General features: G+C 32.9%; 2 protein-coding genes across 13 annotated transcripts; one reads left to right on the top strand and one right to left on the bottom strand.

Moving 5' to 3' along the window:
• The first annotated feature begins 1,522 nt into the window (after nucleotides 1–1,522).
• On the top strand, nucleotides 1,523–5,179 carry Ints11 (integrator complex subunit 11). Its single transcript, XM_071715533.1, has 5 exons — nucleotides 1,523–1,681; nucleotides 2,201–2,451; nucleotides 2,556–2,978; nucleotides 3,058–3,882; nucleotides 3,988–5,179. The coding sequence occupies exons 2-5, from the start codon at nucleotides 2,203–2,205 to the stop codon at nucleotides 4,276–4,278; spliced, it is 1,788 nt and encodes a 595-aa protein (XP_071571634.1). The 5' UTR covers nucleotides 1,523–1,681; nucleotides 2,201–2,202; the 3' UTR covers nucleotides 4,279–5,179.
• A 74-nt stretch (nucleotides 5,180–5,253) lies between these two features.
• Nucleotides 5,254–22,452, bottom strand: LOC139777869 (uncharacterized). 12 transcript variants are annotated; one of them, XM_071715522.1, is made up of 18 exons: nucleotides 22,299–22,452; nucleotides 20,993–21,155; nucleotides 20,566–20,729; nucleotides 17,719–17,901; nucleotides 17,601–17,636; nucleotides 16,908–17,208; nucleotides 15,202–15,980; nucleotides 14,450–15,121; nucleotides 14,196–14,305; nucleotides 13,896–14,064; nucleotides 13,551–13,637; nucleotides 12,860–13,108; nucleotides 12,642–12,785; nucleotides 12,418–12,546; nucleotides 12,163–12,327; nucleotides 11,996–12,076; nucleotides 10,526–10,771; nucleotides 5,254–6,625 (listed from the first exon to the last, which is right to left on the bottom strand). In XM_071715522.1, the coding sequence occupies exons 2-18, from the start codon at nucleotides 21,138–21,140 to the stop codon at nucleotides 6,605–6,607; spliced, it is 3,684 nt and encodes a 1,227-aa protein (XP_071571623.1). In that variant the 5' UTR covers nucleotides 21,141–21,155; nucleotides 22,299–22,452; the 3' UTR covers nucleotides 5,254–6,604. The 12 variants fall into 12 exon arrangements, with proteins under 12 accessions (XP_071571623.1, XP_071571621.1, XP_071571629.1 ...); XM_071715520.1 differs by lacking the exon at nucleotides 22,299–22,452 and adding an exon at nucleotides 21,707–22,104; XM_071715528.1 differs by lacking the exons at nucleotides 10,526–10,771; nucleotides 22,299–22,452 and adding exons at nucleotides 9,073–9,112; nucleotides 21,707–22,104.
• Between the last annotated feature and the right edge of the window lie 707 nt (nucleotides 22,453–23,159).

Raw genomic sequence — 23,159 nt, 5'->3', positions numbered from 1 at the left:
AGGAAAACCGACGTATTTCATAACGGACTCGGTTCGACTAATATTGTTTTTGCATAACTCGCCTACACAATACGAGTCGCTACAGATTACTTCCTCGTTCTTTTCCACTTTCACAAGTTGTGCGATTTTTGATACACCTTCCTTTTTGAAGATCTCCTTGGCACCAGCTCTTTCACGTGCGAGCACAAGCAAATTGTTCATAGCGGCTTCACGTTTTTCGTTATCTGCGCTCATGTTAAATGCTAAATCCAGCATTTGTGATACCTAATACAAAATTATGCGTATATTTAAATCTAATAAAAATATAAATAATTATGAAAGATTATATTCGTATATGATTTAATTTTTATCCATATAGGATGTGTGGACTATTAAACAATAATAATTATATAATAAAAGAAGGTAAAACTTAAATCCGTTTGTCAAATTATATGTAATATTAAATCAAACAGCGAAACTCTTACTGAAGTATCCAGTATGAAACATATGTTACAATGGCTGCGTTCAGCCGAACCTCTGCTTCGCTAAGCGTAAAGTAGCAATTGAATGTGATTGGTTCTTACCTTTGGATCCAGTATGAAAAATATGTTACAATTTTTACATTATCTACATATAAACCTATTTATCATCTCTTGCAAGTTGATGCATTTCTATAGTAGTTGTATATTTACTTTGGCACTAATTTTTATATTTTTATTACGACGTTCTTGTACAATTTCACGTAAGCGCGTCGCTATCGCGTTGAAAATTTTTGTTATTAGGATTTAATAAAATAATAATTTTTGCATTTTGTTATGCCTCCTTAAATCTGCCTAATGCTTTTAGTGCTTTACATCTTCAATACGATGCTCTGTTACAGCATCTCTTTAACGCACTATTGCAGTCATTAATAACTTTCTCGTAATCTTGCAGCTTCAAATATGCAGCAGCTCGATTTCTATAGTATGTACATTCCTTTGTATGTATTGACCGCTGTTACACGGCGCCGTTAATCGGGTTTAATAACATCGGTAGTTCTTAGGGCGGTATTCATAGTCGGGAATAGTGATTTGCCAGCCTAAGAACTACCGATGTTATTAAACCCGACGTGTAACAGCGGTCATTATTGTTCTCTTTTAGTTCCATATACTACGTTTACGCGAGCTTTACTTCTGCTAACTTACGATAATTCCTTCGCGTAAACAGGATTTTTCTTCGCGTAAACGAGATTTTGTAGTAACTTACGATAATTTACTTCGCGTAAACGAGTGATTTATCGTAAGTTACTACAGAAGTAACGCTCGCGTAAACGTAGTATTCAGTAGTATTAGATCCGGAGAAGAACCAAAGGTAAGAACCAATCATATTGGGCGTGTTCAGCAGTACCAGTCGAACGTGATTGGCTCTTACTTTTAGAACCAACCAATCAACGCGGATTGTTGATAAGACGAACTCAACAGTTGTGTTTCCTGAATGCGGCAATCAGTTTTGGAACGCATCCACGGTGTAGATAACTTTTTAGGATTTTTATCTGGGAAAATTACTCTTTTTTCGTTAAGTTGTCCAGACTGCCTGATAAATTTCGCCTTTTGTATTTTTGGAGTAGCAGCCAGCAGGTATCCGTCAATCTCAATAATCACACTGGCTTTCGAAGAGGAGGAAGACATTGTTTACAAGATCTTGACAATTTCTGAAAAAAAAAGTAAGTAATTTTTGATATACGTTTACGTTAATCCGCTCATTATTCTCATTAATTCTCAACCGTGATCTGTGACCACGTAATCGTTTTATACATTTTCTGTTTTATTCATTTACGAACCGGTGCGTAGTGGCGGTTTAACGCTATCTCCCGCTAACCTAATCCTAAGCTCCTTTATTTATATTACATCAAGATTATAATTCAGAATGCGATAGCAATTTGTTGATCTAGAATCTAGATTAATCAGCTAACTGTTATCTCTTTAAGTAAATGATATAACGATGTCAACATATTTTGTGCTAGTAGTATTTTTTTAATCTGTTTTAAGGGCACTTTTTTTTAAAACGTAAGATGTATTTGTTTACAGCAGGATATAATATTGAGACACGTACTTGTATTTATTTCATAAGTCGCACCCATTTTCTATTCACATGCATAAATCTTCTAGAATATGCAAGTAACATGATGTTCTTTTTTCGTTAATGTTTCAAGTAATACTACGTTTTATTATAATCTTCTCAGAAATGCCAGATATAAAAGTTACACCACTTGGCGCTGGGCAGGATGTTGGACGTAGTTGCATCCTGGTCTCCATGGGTGGCAAAAACATCATGCTGGACTGTGGAATGCACATGGGGTTCAATGACGAGAGACGCTTCCCAGACTTTTCCTACATAGTTCCAGAAGGACCTACGACCAATTATATCGACTGTGTCATTATCTCTCATTTTCACTTGGATCATTGCGGCGCTCTTCCATATTTTACAGAGATGGTAACGTAACAACAAGAATCATATTTCATAACAATTTTTTATTGTCATCTTCTTACCGTCCACATCTCTTTATTATAAATCTCTACTGTAATCGAAAAATACAGGTAGGCTACACTGGACCGATTTACATGACACATCCGACTAAGGCTATTGCGCCAATCTTGCTGGAGGACATGAGGAAAGTTGCGGTCGAGCGCAAAGGCGAGAGCAACTTTTTCACGTCGCAGATGATTAAGGACTGTATGAAGAAGGTTATCGCCGTTACACTTCATCAGTCCGTTATGGTCGATCCAGAATTGGAGATAAAGGCATACTATGCCGGACACGTTCTCGGAGCAGCTATGTTTTGGGTTCGCGTAGGATCGCAGACCATCGTATATACAGGAGACTATAATATGACGCCGGATCGGCACTTGGGTGCTGCATGGATTGACAAATGCAGGCCGGACTTATTAATATCAGAGTCGACGTATGCGACCACAATTAGAGATTCGAAGAGGTGTAGGGAAAGAGATTTTCTCAAGAAAGTACGTTTCGGCTCATTATCGATAATAATTTAATTAAATTTTTCTTGAACGATTTTTTGAGAAGATATGCGTGTTTCAGGTACACGAATGCATCGACAGAGGCGGAAAGGTTTTGATTCCCGTATTCGCCCTCGGTCGTGCCCAAGAGCTGTGCATACTTTTGGAAACTTATTGGGAAAGGATGAATCTAAAAGTACCAGTTTATTTCGCGCTTGGTTTGACCGAGAAGGCCAATAATTATTATAAAATGTTTATCACATGGACTAATCAGAAAATTAAGAAAACGTTCGTACAACGGAACATGTTTGACTTTAAGCATATAAAACCGTTTGATAAAGCGTATATCGATAATCCTGGTGCGATGGTGGTGTTCGCCACGCCAGGAATGTTACACGCTGGTCTCTCCCTGCAGATATTTAAGAAATGGGCGCCTAATGAAAACAACATGGTTATTATGCCGGGTTTTTGCGTGCAGGGTACCGTGGGCCACAAGGTCTTGAACGGTACACGGAGAATAGAGTTTGAGAATCGGCAGATCGTGGAGGTAAAGATGGCCGTGGAGTACATGTCCTTCTCCGCTCATGCCGACGCAAAAGGAATAATGCAGTTGATACAGTATTGCGAGCCGAAGAACGTTATGCTGGTTCACGGGGAATTCGCTAAGATGGAGTACTTGAAGGAGAAGATCAAACAAGAATTCGGTGTTAGTTGTTACAATCCTGCAAACGGTGAAACTTGCATTATCACTACCACGTCCAAGGTTCCGGTGGATGCTTCTCTAGCGTTGCTGAAAGCCGAAGCGAAGAGATACTCAGCCCTGCCACCTGATCCGAAGAGACGGAGGCTGCTTCACAGTGTCCTGATGTTGAGAGAAGACGGTGTCTGTCTCGTAGATGCGGATGAGGTAATATTTTCCGCATAATTGTTTAATTCGATCGCTATTCCTTTTACTTACATATTTAAATAACAATTGTTATATATATTAATTGATTGGTTTTGTTTTTATTAGGTTGCAAAGGCTGCAGGTATCACGAAACACGTGGTCAGATTCACGTCCACTGTACAAGTAAGGGATCCCGGCCCAGCGCACGCTACTACCTTAAAGCTATTGCAGCCATTGAAAGAAAGACTATCAGGATGGACGGTTCAATTAACGGATGGCTCCATATCAGTCGAGTCCGTTTTGGTAAAAGTGGAAGGAGATGAAGATGATCAAAAGAGTGTTTACGTTTCATGGACTAATCAGGATGAAGATTTGGGTAGCTACATTCTCGGGTTTCTGCAAACGATGTTAAATTAAGAAAACGGGGAAAGTTGCTGTCGAACAAGAAAATTTCGACCTGTGATACTAAAATGTGGTTTGCATTATACCATCGAATGAACGATTGTAAATCTATTTTGCATCATAATGCTGAGGTAAAAATATATTTTTCAATAATACAAGGTTAAACATTAGATGACGGTTATTTTTTTATGTTTTGGACGTTTGTATTCACCTAAATAGAATAAGACAACAAATATATAGAACTGCAAAACAACTAAATATGAAAGATATCGTACCTGTCATGCATTCTTTTAGTTACCTAGATAATGTCCATCCTAGAAAGGAAGTAGATGTATGTATTGTTCAGAAATATGCTGTATATAAACATAGTATAATAGTTTTATATTATACTAGTTATAATAGTTTTATATTATCATGAAGCTGATAAATATCTCTAATTTTTGGCTATTTTTCGAGAATGATGCTCGTTGTCTCTCTTTACTATTTGCATCATGAGTCGTTGAAATCGGCGATGCTTCGTTTTATAAAATCACTTCGATGGCTCATTATTAGAACGCAAACAATAGGGGGAGATAGCAAAAGTCAATTACGAAAATCGGTCGAAATTGCAGAAATTCATTAGTTTTACTATATATGATATTGTGAAAACAATTATTAGCAATATATATAGTGCCGTTAAATGTTATCGTTTTTAAAATAATGTATAGTTTATTGATAACTTGAGATAAGTAATTCATAATGTAAAAAATGATAGTCCGAAGGTCCTATTAAATTTGACCTGAAAATGCAACTTTTAGAATAATATGCTTAAACTAGTCTGGTAGATAAATCAAAATGTACATCATATTTTATACTTTAACTACATAATATATATGTACGTATGTATGAGCATCAATAAATAAATAATGATATTTTATTTAAAGGCGTTATCCACAGTTATTAATAGATAAGTGAAATAAACAATTTTTCGAGATTATATAATATTCAGCATCAAGTAAAACAGTAAACTTTTATTAACTATGAATATGTTTTCTAGATACAAAACGGTAAATAAGTACGCAGTGTACTAAACATACATGCCTCTTACAAAACTCAGTACAATAACCCTATTCTTTTTATGCAACCAATCGATTACATAGGTGAATAAAGAACTCTTTAAGTGTACTATTAATGTCTAACACAGTACTTTTAAATATTCATGCAAATATTTAAAAAAAAAATCAGATTTGAAGGAGCTTTTTACTAGAGTATATAGCTACTCCAATAACAACGCGGAACATTTTGGCTTGTCCAACTAATAAACGTCTGTTTGAAGCGTAATTAAATATGAATATAAATAATTGCAAGCATTAGTTTCTTTTAAATGCCCTTAAAATTGTTCGATAAACTTGAACTTTAAACATGTTCTGTTAAACTGTTAAACATGTTCTTAGATCTGATAATAAAAGTCTATATGAACTATGTGAAAATCCGTCTTATGTATGCAAGTACTTGCTTTACAATCGTTGGGCGCAATTAATTTCAGTTAACATTTGTATATATATAAGACTGGCTCGTTCAAACTCTCGACTTACTTCATTATTGCACGTAAAACGAATAACAAATTTGAACTTGTATACAATGGAACAACATGAAGATCGCGTTTAGTTTTACAAATTTGGTGTATTGTGTTCGCTATCGATAACAAAAAATGCCGTATATACTTTATATCATATTATGCATATATAGTATATTTATATATATATAATTTCTGGTCCATGCGTCTAATAATAAAAAAAAGATGTTAAACACTGGTAACAGTGTGACTCAGAAATAATATCAGAATCAATATCATTATTAATAATGAATCATGAAGTCATGGAATCCATTAATTAATTAATTAATTATACAATTTTTTTGCGTTACAAGAACACATCCCTCAAATGTTATGTTCCTATACGTCTCATAACAGAATTAAAATTTATAAATTGTTATAACTCATAGATCCTATAAACAATTAATATCGGTAATTCATAATGCACAATTTCGTGATAACCTTTACATCGTGTATAGCTATTTATAATTATATAAATTATATAACCATCACATACGCAAATATTTCAAGATTTTCCATTTAATCGCTACGAGTTTAATTATTTATATTTTCTCCACATAATAAAATATGATATTTTTTTACAATAAACATTATCCTTAATATTTTCACTTTATATTAGTCTTCTGAGTAGCAAAGTATGCTATTTATACCTATATAGCAATGCTGCGTCCGTTTTTTTGCATTTGCGCATCCCACGTTTTTAACCACCAGTATTCGCACTGCACTAGCGTAGTTTATTTTTCGAAGTTATTTTTTTCCTGAACCACCCTGAAAGATCACATTAATAAAATGAATAAAATGCATTGGTATAATTGTTGGTAATATATTAAAATATATAAAACAACACACTCTCTACATAACCTACATAATTTATTCTTCCGTGTATTGCGTGTAATAGACGAATATCATAGATAATAAGTTATAACAAAATATTGCGTATCAATTAAATCTCCAAAAATTTGAATATCTGTCTAATAAAGCAATTGGGAAGAACAATTTGAAATCTGTGAAAGATAGCGCATAATAATGTGAATTATTAGTAAGGAATATATTACATACTTAGTCTACTAAAATTGTTGCGTTATCTTTCATTCTTTTAAATCTGATGCACAACTGAACAAAAATACATGCTTTTTAACCATGCATTTAACAATCAAAATTAATAATTATAAAGCATATATATACCCAAAACCCATTAACTTAAGCCTTAAGCTAAAAAAAGCGATTTATTTATCTACTTATAATAATAATACATTATAATTAGATAAATAATAGAAAATTCCATCACCTTATTCTAAAAAGCAATTACAAAGAAAAATACTTATTAGAGCAATAAATAAATAACAGAAAGTTTATTTTATGTTAAATAGCAGTTTACGAGCAATATATACATATATAGCACACTCACAAGGTAATAATTAAAAGAAGCAAAAAATAAGATAAATTATTAAGATGTTAGTCTCTACATTATCTATATCGGTTAAATCAGATATTTTAGATTAACATATACATATTCAACATTGTTATCATCATTGTTAGTAGCATTCCACATATTAATTTTTTTATTTATCAAGAAGTATTATTGCAATTAAGCGACGAAAAATATTTCAATTGGAAAACAACGTATAAAACATACATATATGAAACATTAAGGCGAACGTTTACTGTAGCCTTTAATGCTATCACATCATTATATTAATATCTTAAGCTCGCAAAATCCATTAAAAAAAAGAAAATAATGGATAATGTATGACAGCAATGAGAAATCATGTTAAATATCGTTATAAAAAATAATTATGAATTGTTACAGAGATTAATAGGTTTAATAAATATTTTTCTCGCGCAGTGTATCCTTTACCCCAGTGTTTGTGCTGATAAGAATTTTCTTGTGTGTAACTATATACATTTCTGGATATCTATTTCACGTACATTAGTCATTATTTTTCTAAATTTACATATATATTTCTCTACATACTAATCAATGTAGTCATATAAATTTTATATCCTTTTGCAAAAGCAACGTGTCTCAAATATTTACCTTGTTCAGACATTAATATTTACATTATACACATATAATGGATTTAACAGCCAGTTTCGCGCGTAATCGGTCAGGCGTTAAAGATGGGAAGAGAAATTATTTTTCTAGCCATATATTGTGCCGGGATACAAGATGCAAAATATATTCGCAATAATATATAGTCACAAAATAAAATATAAAGCCAACAATAGCCACTGTGCATGTTTTTGGAACATATCCATACATAACGCGTATGTGGATATAGTATAAAATTTTACAAACTAATAATACCATTTAAAAAATATAAAATATCATATAAATTATTTAATTTATACGATATTTTATACAGTTTTAAACAATCACATATATTTACAAGATTAGAATTTTAAATCTCATAAATAGAACAAATTCAAATATAAAAACTAATTATAATTACAACAATAATTGTAATTAAGTTTTATCTTATAATATATCAAACATGATGTCTAACACTTCTCACACCAACATCAAACATCGAAAAAGGTTTGCTCTAAGTAATATGTTCCAAATAATAAACATAGATTAACAGTACTATTAATATGGCCTACGTTTACTGTGTGACATATTAAATGAAGTTTTGTAATATGTATTATGTAGATTTGTTCTATCATGTCTTTCCTTGTCTTTGAATAAATAGCATACTGTTCGGGATATATTTCCATTTCATTCATATAAGTTTTAGAATATTTATGATTTATGAAATTATTTGCTTGTATAATCAGTCACTTCTTACATTTACTTGTATGAAAAAAAATGAATTTAACAAGTTTATATAATTCTGAACGTAACATTTCCATTTTTTAAATAACAATACTCAGAATATCTAATCTTTCCTAATAACTAGTACAATAACTAGTACGCCAGTATGGTTAATGATAACGATTAGCTCCATTTCAAATTCTCAGAAATTTCTTGCTGCATTTTATGAGGTAAAAGAAAAAAAATTATGCAAATACAAAAATTGAAAATAGTGCATTTATAAATATGAATGTAAAAGTTTAATGCCACAATATAATGTGTGTAATGAAACTAATTATCTGTAAAATAAATTATACATGATAAGACTTGACACATGAATTGCTAGCGGTAATTCTACTATTAGAATTTTCCGAAAGGCTAGGAGGAAACATTTCAGTATCTCATCTTTAGATTTGCATACCTGCGAATCTGCGCCGTTTTGCCATGGTTTTCTTAGTGGACTGTCGAAACAATCAAAACAGTAAAATCGTTATTGATCACAGAGCAAGCATTTGAACAACAAAGCTATTTTTTTTTCTTATAAATCGCACAACTGTGATGACCCGTGGTCGTTTTGACAACATTTACACATGTCAAAACTTTATAATGGACAAACACTGGGACAAAGATTACTGGTACAAACAAGACTTCCAATTTGGCTCACTACCAGATTTAAGAAGGATGAGAATGTCCTCCCATCAGCTAGTTAGTCAGCTAAAACTTAATCCTATGCGACTTAGCATTATCATGTTACAATTAGAAATTATGTTTTCGTCGCTTAAAATCTAAAGAGATTGTATCAAACTAAGCACTTCTGCCAATGTGCATAAATATTATAAATTTTAGATATGGTTTTAGATATATAATGTGGAAAAATGCTGCAAATATATAATATGATATCAATACGTTCGTAGTTTTGTTTTATGACGCATCGTTTTCATGTTTATAGTGCAAATTGTACCTAATTGATTGCAAAATAAAAATACCATCTATATCTAGGGACGCCGAAAGAATGATATTTTTGTGTAAAGCGAAAAATTAAATTCACTTGGACAAAATGATGCTAAAACGTAGCACTAGTATGTCTATGTAAATATGAATCTCGTGATATTTGTGCGAAAAATATATGTTTATAACAGTATTACAACGCGTGTTATTCTATGACATGTTATCCATATGAAAAAATTAATCTATAAAGTGCAAAGTTTACAAAATCAATTTTTATCTAATTTTACTGTGCTATATCACATGCCACTTAAATGTACGGACACGTTTCCTTACTGATAGCCACAATAATAGAGTAATATGTTGGATACAAAATCAAACTACGCCATAAAGTACTGCTTCAAGATACAAGCTACCAAAAATAATATATTGCTTTAATAGTAGCAAAGAAATAATAACGGAGGACTCAGTATTATCACAAAGAATATCTATCAAAGCTAAAAAGTATATGCATTTCGCAAAAGACGGTTATGGTAAAAAGTACGTTCTTTAAAGTTATATTTTGTTGCTCTGTTCAGTTAATTTCTCTATACTCCTGTCGTATTTCAATGTATCGTATCAAAAGATAAACATAAGCGTTCGTGTCACAATTAATATAATTCAGATATAAGTTAGATAGATAAAATACGAAATATGTACTTTAAAATTAAAACAAATCTTTAATACTAAATTTCGTTCATTGAAGTAATACATAGGTCGTCTTTTAAGATATTGTAAAATACGCATAAGTCACATATAGGAATTATAATATTCTTTGTAATATTGAGTCCTAATAAATATGTTTCACATTTCGATAATCAACTGAAGTGCACCTATTACAGCAATTGAGCCAGTAACACTTTTTTTCTGTTTCAGACTTATAAGTTTACCTTCCGCTTTTTCTTGTGCTTTTTGTGTTGCTGGCCAATCATTGAGTTCCAATTAGCCTGTGTGTTGTGATCGGTCATATGACAAGATTTGGAGGAGTATTTTGTAGTAAGGGAGTTGTTCTCAATTTCTTGTTCAGATTGACTGACCAAATTAACAGGTTTGGTAATGGAACAGTTTGCAAACTCTGTATTCTTGAGCAGAGTATTTTCTAACGCAGCTATCAGAGCCTGAGACGCTAGAGGAGGCTGTATTCCAGATATATTATTATCTGACCGTTTAAAGAAATCAATTATGGAAACGGCAATTTATTGAATCGCATTTTTCCATATAATGGTGAATATAATGCTCCGGTAAAAATGTGCAAAATTGCCGTTCCAATAAATTATCCAACAATCTTGTAATCTTGAAACACAGTAATCAAATTGCTAGTACGGATACAATTAAAATATATTTCGATACTTTTCAAAAAATGAGACAGAATTTTTTAAATATATTAGAGAGAGTAATGTTCCTTCCTAATAATATACTTTAGAAATATCAGCAAATTAATCACTGTGTCGATTAAATGGCTGCAGTATGTAATATGAAGATTGCAGCTGGAATATAATTCAATCTGATGACGATTATATCAATGCTTTCAACATGATATCTACAAATATCTTTCAAATCTGCAACTGAGTATTTGTCACGTACACTCTGCGATTCCGTTGCATGATTGTATTCCAAAATTTTCAATAATTATTGATGTAGTAGTGTTGCTTTCTTCAATACTTATATACATTGTATATAATAATTATTTATAATAATATATTATATATAATGCAATTTCACAATTTTTTAGAGAGCAATTGTTCAATTTAAAAATCATTTTACCTACTGTTATGTAACACATGAAAGATATTAATTTTTTGCGATATATAGATGATGTTATAGAAATTAATAACTCAATATTATATAGTGAATAATGTTCTATACATAAATTACAAAAATAGCTTTTAAGATAAATTTAAATTTCTTAGTCTTACGATTGATATAAAATTTAAGATAAATTAAAAAATTATTTTTTAATTTATTATATCTTTTTCTCTGTTCACAAACTCAGTTGTTACATTAAGAATTAAAATATAGTAATATAGGATTAAAACACGATTTACCGTGCTTTTATACTGTCAAGAGAATTATCAATTTTGTAACAACATTTATATGCGCAACTGCTTGATCATTCAGTTATTATATATACAAAAAAAACAGTAAATCACAATCAGGCGATAACTTATTAGTAATTATTGGCAGATCTTTCATGATTAGTGAAGTATCATATCAGTGTTTTGCAGCATTATACAATATCTAATGATTTTATAATACAGAACTTTATGTTATTAAGATAGCAAAAGCTATGCAGTATTTCCGATAGAGAAGGCACACCGTATAAATAAGAATTAAATAAACACTTATTAACAGATACTAACCTCGGACTGAAGAGAATCCGATGTGGGGGGACCGTTTAGCATAGACTGCTCTGAGCTGCTACAGCCGCCACAAATTTCGTTCTGGAATTGATAAAGCAATATCTTTTTATATTTTCCCATTTGATTTTAAATATATATCGCTACAAAGAGCTATATTAAAAAAGTACCTTGAGTTGAGACACTTCTTGTTGAAGCTGTGTGACAAGATTTTTTTCGTATACTAAACTCGCCTCACTAGTTTCAACAAGGGAACGCAATTTTGTAACTTCGGCATCCAACGTCGCCCTCTTATTGCATTCTACTTCCAATTCTTGCGATAATCGAGCCTTTTCCTGAAATAACAATAAGAAAAAATAGGTCAGCATCAGTATTCTTTATCACATATATGTATTCCAATACAGAATTAAAACAGTGAGATCTACCTCTTGTAATTGTTCTAAAGTGACAAGCTCGTTGCCATCTCCACAAGATGTGGCTCTCTGTGCTTTAAGTAATATTTCAGTACGATTCTGCTCTGCACGATCTTCCAATTCTTTTACCCTCTGTTTGAACTAGAAGAAGGATCGTAGTATAAGACAAAAAATATATCTTAATGTCTCAGTTGAAAGATCTCTGTTTTCAAAATAAATATTTCTATAATCTTTACCTCTTCATTTGAGATTAATTTCGCTTGCATATCATTAAGTTCTACTCTAAGGTTCGCCACTTCATTCTCCCTTTGCCGAAGTTGCGATTGCCATTTTGCTTCCTCGGATTCTATATAACTTTGTAGTCTATTAAGCATACCTTCCTGAAAAAAAAAGATTTAAATAAAGAAGTTATGTTTTTGTAATAAGGTATTACCAAATTCAATGAAATACTCACTGTATCGTAGATAATCCGTTTATAATGTGAAACCATGCCTTGCAGATTTTTGTTCTGTCTCTCCAAATCTGGATTTATCTGATCCGTGTTTTTCTGTTTTAATTCATTTAGAATAGTAGATATTTTATCTTCAAAAGATTTGAGCCATTGTTCATGTGCTTTCTCGGACACTTTAATCTCGGGGAATATCCTTTGTAGAAGTGCCTTAGTTATTTCTTCTTGTTCTTCTTTAATTTTTTGTGTTGCCTCCTGATTAAAGAAACATAAGCAATGTTATAAAAACTATATCATATAAAAAATATTTATTAAAAAATGTTAATTTTCTAATATCAATCAAATATTTATATTTAATACATAACATATTTTAATATTCAATAATCGCAATTAAAATAATTCAGGAGAAATAATAATAATGTAATTAAATCTTAGTGTATCACAATATATGCTGTTAGTTTTTCGTTAAATTTCTACTATTTAACAAATAATGTGTGATGTGCTCCAAAAGCAACAGGTTTCGAACTTGATCATGATTCTCGTACAACATATGCTTAATTTTATAAGAGGATAATTGGAAAATTAAAGATCATGAATGAAGGAATATGAAATGATAATACTAACTCGTTTCAGGAACATATTTCAATAAGATATTTCAAGAATAATATTAATTGAGAATTATAGCAAAGAAGCTTACTTTAACACCTCTCTCATCATTGGACTTGGCACGCAACTCAGCAGCAGAAAGAGCTTCCATTACTTTCCAATTCTTTGTGCGTAGCTCCTGTGGTATAGAAAAGCCGAAATGTAGAAAAGTTAGAAAAATAAATTTTCTACATTATTATAATAGATTATAACTTGTTTATAAGCAGCATAACAAAGAATTAGATCATTTCAATTATATGAAAAGAGAAAATTTGTATAGTAATGAAAGTAAAGATATACATTAATGTTATATAGAAAAATTAGATTCAAACATGTAACAAATATATTTTATAAAATCAAACAAAAACTATTTTAGATTAATATGCAAAGAACTTACATTATTTTTAGATTTTTGGGCCTCCAAAGCTTCTTCTAGTTGCCTGATAAAACATTGATGTTTGTCTGCATCACTTTCTAGTACATGTAACCGTTCATCTATCTTATTAAACTCCTCTTCCTTGTGCGTTAACTCAGCTGTTAATTTTTCTAGTAGAGCCTTTTCCTCTCTAAATTTTTAGAGAATAAATATCACGGGAATTAATTTTTAAGTTAAATATAGCAATATACAACGAAAAAGTTGTTAATAATACATACTATGCTAAATAGATTTTTTATAATTTTATACATATATACATACAAATTGGCATGTTGGGGTTCAGTAGTAGTGGCTAATACTACATCCGTATGGACTTTCTTCTCTTCGTGCTGTTGTTGAAGCTCTTTTTGTTTCTCTATAGCATTCGCAAGCTGCACATACATAAAACATATTTTTTAAAATCTTTAAAATCTATATTTTATATGTAATGTCTTGGATACTAACGTTAGTAATTTTTTCTACCATACAATATACAATTGTTAGAAAAATCCAAACTAAAGATGACTAAATAATACCTCAGTACGCAGTCTATCGTTTTCTTCTTCCAGTTTCACAATTCGGAGATGCTCATCTCCCGCCTTTTTCTCATTGTTCTGTAGTCTATTTATTTCGGTTTGTAACGCCTTTATTTCACTTGTCATTGCATTGGAGTCCCTAATCTGATTACGAGCCGTACCTAATTCCATCTGTGAATCTGCTAACTTTTCCTGTAGTGTGTATAGCTTGTTTTGATACTGGTTCGCATCGTTTTTTGCCTCTTTCAAACTACATTCCGTCCTTTCAAAATCAGTCTTTAGCATATCCAACTTCTTTTGTACGGAATTTAATTCAGATTCCATACGTGTGACTTGCATGCTGGATTGTTGCAAATCGTTCTGTATGGCATAAAATTTATCCTGCGATCTCTTTAGTTCGTCTTCCTTGGTACTCAATGCATTTGTTAGGGCTCTAATTTCGGCCGCTTCTGATTCAGCTTCATTCATCGTGGCTGACAGCTCTGATTTTAATTTCATTAGTTCTGTTTGAGCCTTGCTAAGTTCCACCTTTAAGGTAGACGTTTCATTGGCTTCATTTTTCGTATGATTTAATTCAGCCTGCAGTGAGTTTACTTGTTTCTGCAATTCTTGTTCATGGCGATGTGCGTTTTTCAATCTATGATCTAAATCGGTGTGCGCACGATGAGATTCCTATAAATTACCAAGAAAACACTCAATACTGGAAAAAAAGCTAAGATTACTTAAGAACAACAAGGGATTATGGTTCTCACCTCAAGTTGCCTAGCAACATCTTGTAGTCGATCGTTTGCTTCCTTGAAATGCTGTAATTGTCCTTCCGAATGCATCAATTGACCTTGCATTATCCCTAATTGCTGACGTAACATATCTATCTCTGCGGTGCTGCTCTCACAGGTCGCTGCAAGCTCATTCTGCAGATCCTGCATCTCCACATGTTTCTGGGCCAATTGCGATTTCAATGCATTCTCATTATCGCGCATCTGAGCGAATTGCACTTCCATTTGCTTTCGCTGCGCCATCAACTCCTGCTGCAAGTGGCCCTGAGTCTGTCCTTGATCTTCTTGCAATTTGTGAATAATAGCAGCATCCTCATTTACTTTGGCCTGTAGTTGTTCAATTTGCCTAGCAAAACCTTGCTTCTCTGCAACGTGACTTTCTAAAATATGTTGCATTCGGGTATGCAATGTCTGAGTCTCCGTGATTTTGGCGTTCAATGATTCCTCAAGTTGTCGAATGTTTGCCAACAGTCTAGATCTATCTGAATTAAATTCAGATCGCAAATCCTTCAACTTGTTTTGAACGGCCACGCTCGCTTCATGCTCGTCGACTAATGCTTTCTCTTTTTCCGCTAATTGTTTTTTCAACTTAATAACGGGGTCGGCGCGACCTTCTGTCCACTCGGAATGCTCCAACGACGGATTGTCTTGCTGTTTATTCAAGAGTTGATTCGTGAGGATCTGTATTTCAGATCGACTAAGCTCTGCTTTCTGAATACATAGCATCAATAATTCAACATTAACGGCATCCCCATCTAAAAAAAAAATTGTTAAAAATATCAAACATTAAAATTAAATACTGAAATTTTTATAATAAAAAATTCTATATTATTATATATTAAAACTGATAAAATTGATAAGTTATTAAAATATCAATTAATATAAAAACATATAAACACACTTTTTAAATATAATTTTTATGTTTATGTTTACTTCAACACTAAAATAATCTTTACAAATTATCACAATTGTTCAGAAATACAATGAGGAAATTATTGCTCGTACTGCAGGGCTACCGGTACTAAGTGCACGGACATTGACCTTTGTATGTGTGTATGTATGTGTGTGGAGGGGGAAGTGATCCTACCTCAACCACATTCCAAAGCACTTCAAAGGAATTTGCTTGACTTTGCTTTGGTCAGATAATTCACATAACTTACTCGGACTTTTATTAGCCTTTTTAACTTGCATTACGGTATAAAATAATTTATTTTTAGAGAAAATTGTATTGAAAACTAATATATATTATCAACTAATGTATTATCGACCAATTCTCTACAGCAATCTTAAACTCATTATTGTATAACTGTATTGAATTCTGTTAATTTATTTAAATATTACTATAACATATTTACAGTATAGAAAATAGTTAGAAAATAATGAAAATATATTCAAAAAATAATAAAGATACAAATTTGTGTAAATATATATTATTAAATCTTTCAGTATAAGTTGTAAAGATGAAAACTGATAGGTTACAGTACAGAGAGAAATGAGGTCGTATTTCCAATCAATTAAATTGCGGGCTATAGAATGTCATGACAGGTTAGAAATATTGATTTGCTCTCTGTAAGAAACACACACAGATTTGTATCATCTTTGAGCGCTAGATTCACGCTTTTGTCATTTGCTATTGAACTCACGAATAAGTAAATTATATCCTTTTACAAATAATGACTTACCGATCTGGGATAAAATGTCATTCTTTTTTTTCGTCTTTTTGGGTTCCCTATTTGGTAATTGTTGGACTACCTCCTTGACAACTTCCTTTACTTCCTTTACTGGTGTTTCCTTCTGCTGCTCCCTTATTTCTTTCATAGCTTCCTTATTAGCAGATGATGCATTAGTGTAAGTATTAGCGTCCTGTTTCTCATCTTTACTATTTTCATCTTTCTTCTTTACAGCATCCTTATTATTTTTCTTCGATTTGGTTGGAGTATCCTTTGGTGACTTGTTGACTTTCTCCACAGTCTCAGTAATCTGCTGAAGATTCTCCCTCTATTATATGTATATGTTACAGACACACATTGTTACTATACTATTACATTTAAATCGAGTAAAATAATAAAATAAAATTTTTTCATAAAATATTAGTATCCACGTTAATTATAATCTAATGGCAATATAAAGATCATATTCATCTCAAACATTAATCTTTACTTGTGCAACTATTAATGTTCCGTAAGTCAATATGATTTCTGTTAGTCAAGAATGTTTGATGAATGTTTAATAAATATAAACATCCTTTCATGCACGTGTTAATTTTTCTAAATGATAGGAGTAAAGGGAATTAAGCAGTGAAGGAAGTAAACAGCACAATAGCAGATATGATAATAATCTTAAAAACAATTTTAATCAATATTTTAAGAAGTTACCTTGCTCGACATGATATTATACTTTCGTCTATTAAACTAAAAAATAAAGCAGAAAGACATGCAATATCCAGGAAATATGCAAGTGGTGCAAGATATTTTGCAAATGGCAATCACTCACACTATGACTCCGCACGAGTTCAAGGTCATCCTTTGGATGAATAAGATCAAAATGGTTAGCCTCTGCCAAGGAAGATTGCGAGGGATTTAATTCAGTCACAATGACTGATGGCTCGTCTTTATTTACGAGGATTGGCTTTATCTTTTCAAGTTTTCCTTTCTTCTTATTGCCTTTGTTACTCTCCTAAGAGTTTAATGCAGATGTATAATGTTCCCATATTATTTGATCAAGGAGGCAGTGTCAAAAAATATCAAGTAGCATGCTCGAAAATCCATGTTACATCATATAACAATGGGCACATATATAATAAATAATAAATCATATTATATCATGGTATTATGCTTCATATAATAATTTTATGTTTAATTGAGATAATTAATTACGTCAAATTTTTTTTATTTTAATATCTTTAATCTTAAATGTGAAAAATATTTAATAGTAATAATTAATAATTAATAAGAGAAAACAAGACCGCTATGATACACAATCAAATAAGAATATAAGCCGTTTTCGGTCTAAGCTTAGATCTTAGGCAGCTCAATATTAATTTCCGTGTATATGTACAATATTATCATAATACATATACGTATATATTCCAACTTATTACTGCGCGCCGAACACAGTCGGACTTGAAACACAGCTATCGTTGGAACATTAAAAACCCTTCCCTCCCCGGAATTAAATCAACGCGATTTAATCCATATCTAAAAAAGAGATTACCTAAAAACTGTGAAAAATTTATTGCGAAAAATATTACCTCAGCGCAGTAATAAATTGGACGTCTATGTATTATAATAATACATATACACGGAAATAAATATTGAGCTGCCTAAGATCTAAGCTTAGACCGAAAACAGCTTATATTCTTATTTGAATATTTAATAATATTCAGTAATAAATTATTAGTTAGCAATTTAAGTCGCTTTTCACCTTATATTTATTTTGTCTTCTTGTTGAGCATATAAACCTGGAATTTACAAGTTTATTGCTGTTAATGCTTTTGCAGTATTTTCTTTATGATTCAAAGCAGCTTGTAAAATTACAAAATATTAAAAAAAATATATTCTGTTTTATACACAATTAAAGTTTGCTACAGATTTGTAGAAATGCCCAATTTTCTCACATTAGTAACATTCTTCGTGCCTGGCTCTTTTGTAATCTAGGTGATAAGGTAGTCGAGACTAAAGCAGTATCATTAAAATGCTGCTGCATATGTATGATGTGTGAAGTTATTTTTAGAAAATAATCTTGAACTTTCAGATTTACTTATCAATGGGACACGTATGCAAGAAATAATCAACTCGGGCTCTCAATCAAAATCACATTCTTAAACATATTTATTTAATATCTCAATTCACCTGCGTATGTGTGTGTTAATTCTTTCCAAATAACGATATGTTCTTACTTGTAAGACCAATAATCTTTTGCTCATATACAATTTGATGTAATAACCTCTTACTTAATTAAAGATTTAATATTTTTATAACTTACCAAGACATCATTTATTTGCGTTACATTAAGTTGTTGAAAATTAATAAGCTTCGATTTTCATTTAAAGCAATACTATAATATAAAACATAAGATAATAAGCCTACTAAAAACATATCTTACAAAACAGAAATTACTTGTAAATTGTGGTTAATGAAAATTAACAAATGAAAACAGCAATCGAAAGCGACTTCAGTATGTGAAATGTTGGAATTGACATTAGTTCTGCCGTATTACAATTTTCTCTGCAAAAATAGAGCAGTCAAGTGAAATTTATATAAATCTTCCTAAAATATCTTTGCACGTTCTCAGATAAATCATCATGAATGAGAAACGGATTTTATTATTATTAATATATATTTTCGGAAATATATCTTCATATGAGGATTCATTTGCTGTAAGTTATTCGGTGGAAATGCCCATTATTATATAAATGCATATAATGTAAGTTATAATTCACGAGTGTTGAAAATTATTGAATAAAAAAGGATATTCTTATAAATAACATGTATGAACATGATAATGAACAACATGAAAATTTGCTTATAATTAATTTATCTAGTATTATACGCTTGTACATAAATATATATATATATTCTATTATCCAGAAAAATTATTATCAAATAAGTTTTTTGGGAATAACGTAAAGGTTGAAGTGTTCAAGATAAATGTCAAATAACAACTATAACAATTGCCTCGTGGATTATATGACAATAGAAGAAAAAAATGGAATAAAAAATGGAAGCTCCCTGTTCACAAGTCTTTTCTCTGCTAGGTAGATGTAATGATATACCATATTGTATGTCATCTAGGTTACTGTATTTCATGCATGAAAATATAAAAACGTTCAAATCTTAAAATGCTTCAAAGACAGCTTTATATACAACCCTATTTTATTTTAAGCTCCACTTTAATTTTAAGCAGGCAATTATAATTATGACGCGTTTGTGTGGTACAAAAAGCGGGTAAATATTAATCGATCGATGACCAAGGAGGATGACCGCGATCGCGCTTCTCTTATTTCATGTTAGAAAATTGATAAACGTTATTGCTACCTTCTTTTGTCTCATCATTCTACATTGTTAATATTTGAAGATTGACAACCGTGATAGAAAGAGTCCATCGATAATAGCCCTATTAGGGCACCTGCTTGGTATTTTTTTTTGATAGATTCTAGCCTTTTCAAATACTTAAATACTTAAGTCCTATGTATATCCATCCTATAATCAGAGTTGTACTAGCGCTCTATTTCGCATATTAAATCGAAAAGTTTACAATACATCTTGTTCGATTTTTATGGAATAATTGCACAGGCTTTTTAGTGAATAACAAGAATAAATAAACAAGCTTTAAGTTTACCTGTACTGGAGGCTCAGGAGGCAATATTTGGGGAGTTTCTTCAAATTGTACATGATCCGATCTCTCATCTTTATCCTCCTTATCATCTTTCTCCTCTTTCTTCTCTTTCACCTTCTTTCCTGCCTTATTCTTGTGCTTTTTTTCTTTATTTTTATCCTTTTTATCTGTAAATGGAACAAAAAATCTGTTAAAGGATACCATAATACATAAATATTTTCCTCAATATTTGACATTGTATTAACTTGTATTTGACTTTTACGTATTTCTTTATTTATATACATACTAAACATTTCTAACTTCTATTCTGTACCAAATAATTTTATATACATCAAAATGATTATATTACAGATTATATCACAGGTTAAAGTGACTCGTCAAAGCGAAAATTTGACTCTACAGGCAAAATTGCATAAATTAATCGACATACTCGACAGCAGATCATCAGGAAGCTTTCTCTGCTCGGCGATTGCTTCTTCGTAAGATTTCTCTCTCGTACCAAACATCAAGATGAAGGCGATGGCCGCAGCGGAGATGACAACAATGCCGACGTACACAAGTCCCGTCTGAACATCCATCTTTGGTTGTTTTATCTGTAAGAAAATTATCTATACTATAAGCATCAACCTGTCACATAAGATAAATTACAATCCTCAGTCATCGGTTGTGACAGACGTAGAAAAATTTCTTTTTCACAATATTTTCTTATCTGTATCAACGAATCAGAAGATAAAAAAAAACACTATCCGGTCATGGAAAAAACTATCTCTTGTTCGGTTACGGTAAATAAGAGGAGTATATAAGAAATCGAGAGAGAAAAATCCAGAAATCGTTAATGTAACGACGCTCCACGTTGAATTTTTTTTAGTGGAAAGCAAAGCGGACCGGTCGCGAGGACGCTCGGGGACTTTGTCCTTGAGACACCCCAGTGGGGCATCCCAGATAACGGTGGAACGTGTATACGTGTGCAGGCCGAGCGAGAGCGGAGTGAAACAAATCACAGTTGAACGGGCGCGCGCGGAGTAAATCCGGGAGCCGCGATACCGCGGCCGATGATTTGGCGGAACGGCATATGGATTTACGGGGCGCGGGTCATCGACATCGTCGCGGGGGACTGACGACGTGACGACTGGTGACAACTGACCGGCGAAATTCGGTGCGTCGGTGGCACGTTTAACGGTGTTACGGGGCGACCGGCACGCCGTTACTCTCTCTCTCTCTCTCTCTCTCTCTCTCTCCCCCGGCGAGAGTCTCGCGCGCACGCCGACGCGACCACTTACCGAGGGTGTTTATCCTCGTTGATTCCCAAGACGCGGTGCTGCGACGGACGCGGCGAAAGGGGTCGCGGACCAGGATTTCGTCGCGGGATCGGCGTGCTCCTCGCTGCGGACAGCACGGCTGGGTGTCGCGTAGACGAGACGAGACGGCCGAGTGATAGAAAGAGAGAGGGAGACCGGAGAGGAAAAAGCGAGCGCGACGGAGCAGGAATCGCACGCGCGCGGCTCGATTCCCCGAAGCACTATGGCGGCCGGACGTGGAGCGAGCTGTACTAGGCGCCGCAAGCCACGCCTATCGGCCGCCGGCGTATCCGATTGGCGCGCGGCCGCTGCCACGTATGCAGGATACGGCGCCCGGTGGCGACGGCGACGGCGACGGCCGGTCGGTGGTCGGCGGTCGCGCGACGACGGCTCACGGTCACGGCTCTCGTCCGCGACGATCGTCAGGTCCCCAATTACCTCGGTGGGATCGTATCGGTGAATGATCGACGATCTAATTCAATCGGCGAACGCCGTCATGTCCCGTACTACGTGGCACGTGCACGGTGCACGACGCGCTTTTTTCGATGCCACGAAATCCACGAATCCGCAAGTGCGCGTCGGCGACATCGGCAAGTTCATACGATGGCCAACCTCGCGAGCGCGAAAGCGCGGTTACCTTCACGCCGGTTGCTGACAATTCGGCGCCGTCGATCAATCGAGGTCGCGGTTGATCGCGCGATCTCGCGAGTGCGCGCGCTGATCAAACAAAATTGTAGAACACTTGCCCACAAAAGAGATAATCAAATTGTATATTTGATTAAGTCAATAAAATGTTATATGTTTCAACAGGTTGAATGCTGAGTCTGATTAGCTCTCTCCTGTCTGCCGGAACGAAATTTTTATAAAATCCACATCTTAATAAAATATATATTACATAATGTAGTTAAATTGTACAAAATTTGTCTTGCGGAATATTTTTATTATTATTAATCAAATAAGTGAAACACGCGATCGTTTTGATATAAAATTAAAGAGAAAAACGCTTTATGGTTAGATTGGATCTTGGTAGCTTAATACTAATATTGTATGACTGTGTATGAATTTTATATACTTTTTCCAAACTCAGTAAATCGATTTTTTGTCGGTTTCTAAAACACAACTTCTAGTTGAAACAGTAAATTCACAATCAATAATTGATTAAATCGATAATCGATTTAAATTTTGATGCTAATAAGCATCCTTATTAAATTACTGTAAAGAATTTATTGCAAAAAAATATCACGTATATAAAATTCACACAATATTATTATTATATTAGGCTATCAAGATCCAGTCCGG

The sequence above is a fragment of the Temnothorax nylanderi genome, unplaced genomic scaffold, assembly GCF_030848795.1.
Source record: "Temnothorax nylanderi isolate EJ_2023f unplaced genomic scaffold, tnyl_v1.0 TNYL_tig0167_pilon, whole genome shotgun sequence".
In the NCBI taxonomy this organism is placed as follows: Eukaryota; Metazoa; Arthropoda; class Insecta; order Hymenoptera; family Formicidae; genus Temnothorax; species Temnothorax nylanderi.
Note: the sequence above shows the minus strand (reverse complement) of the source record. Positions and strands in the feature narration are given on the sequence as shown.

Bases quoted from the DNA above. Each gene is read 5' to 3' on its own strand.
- Ints11 (XM_071715533.1), top strand. From the start codon at position 2,203: ATGCCAGATATAAAAGTTACACCACTTGGCGCTGGGCAGGATGTTGGA. The intron at 2,452-2,555 runs GTAACGTAACAA...CGAAAAATACAG, and splicing joins TTCCATATTTTACAGAGATG to GTAGGCTACACTGGACCGAT. The intron at 2,979-3,057 runs GTACGTTTCGGC...TGCGTGTTTCAG, and splicing joins AAAGAGATTTTCTCAAGAAA to GTACACGAATGCATCGACAG.
- LOC139777869 (XM_071715522.1), bottom strand. From the start codon at position 21,140: ATGGATGTTCAGACGGGACTTGTGTACGTCGGCATTGTTGTCATCTCC. The intron at 15,122-15,201 runs GTGAGAACCATA...GGTAATTTATAG, and splicing joins ATGTTGCTAGGCAACTTGAG to GAATCTCATCGTGCGCACAC. The intron at 12,547-12,641 runs GTAAAGATTATA...TCCTTCTTCTAG, and splicing joins AATTAATCTCAAATGAAGAG to TTCAAACAGAGGGTAAAAGA.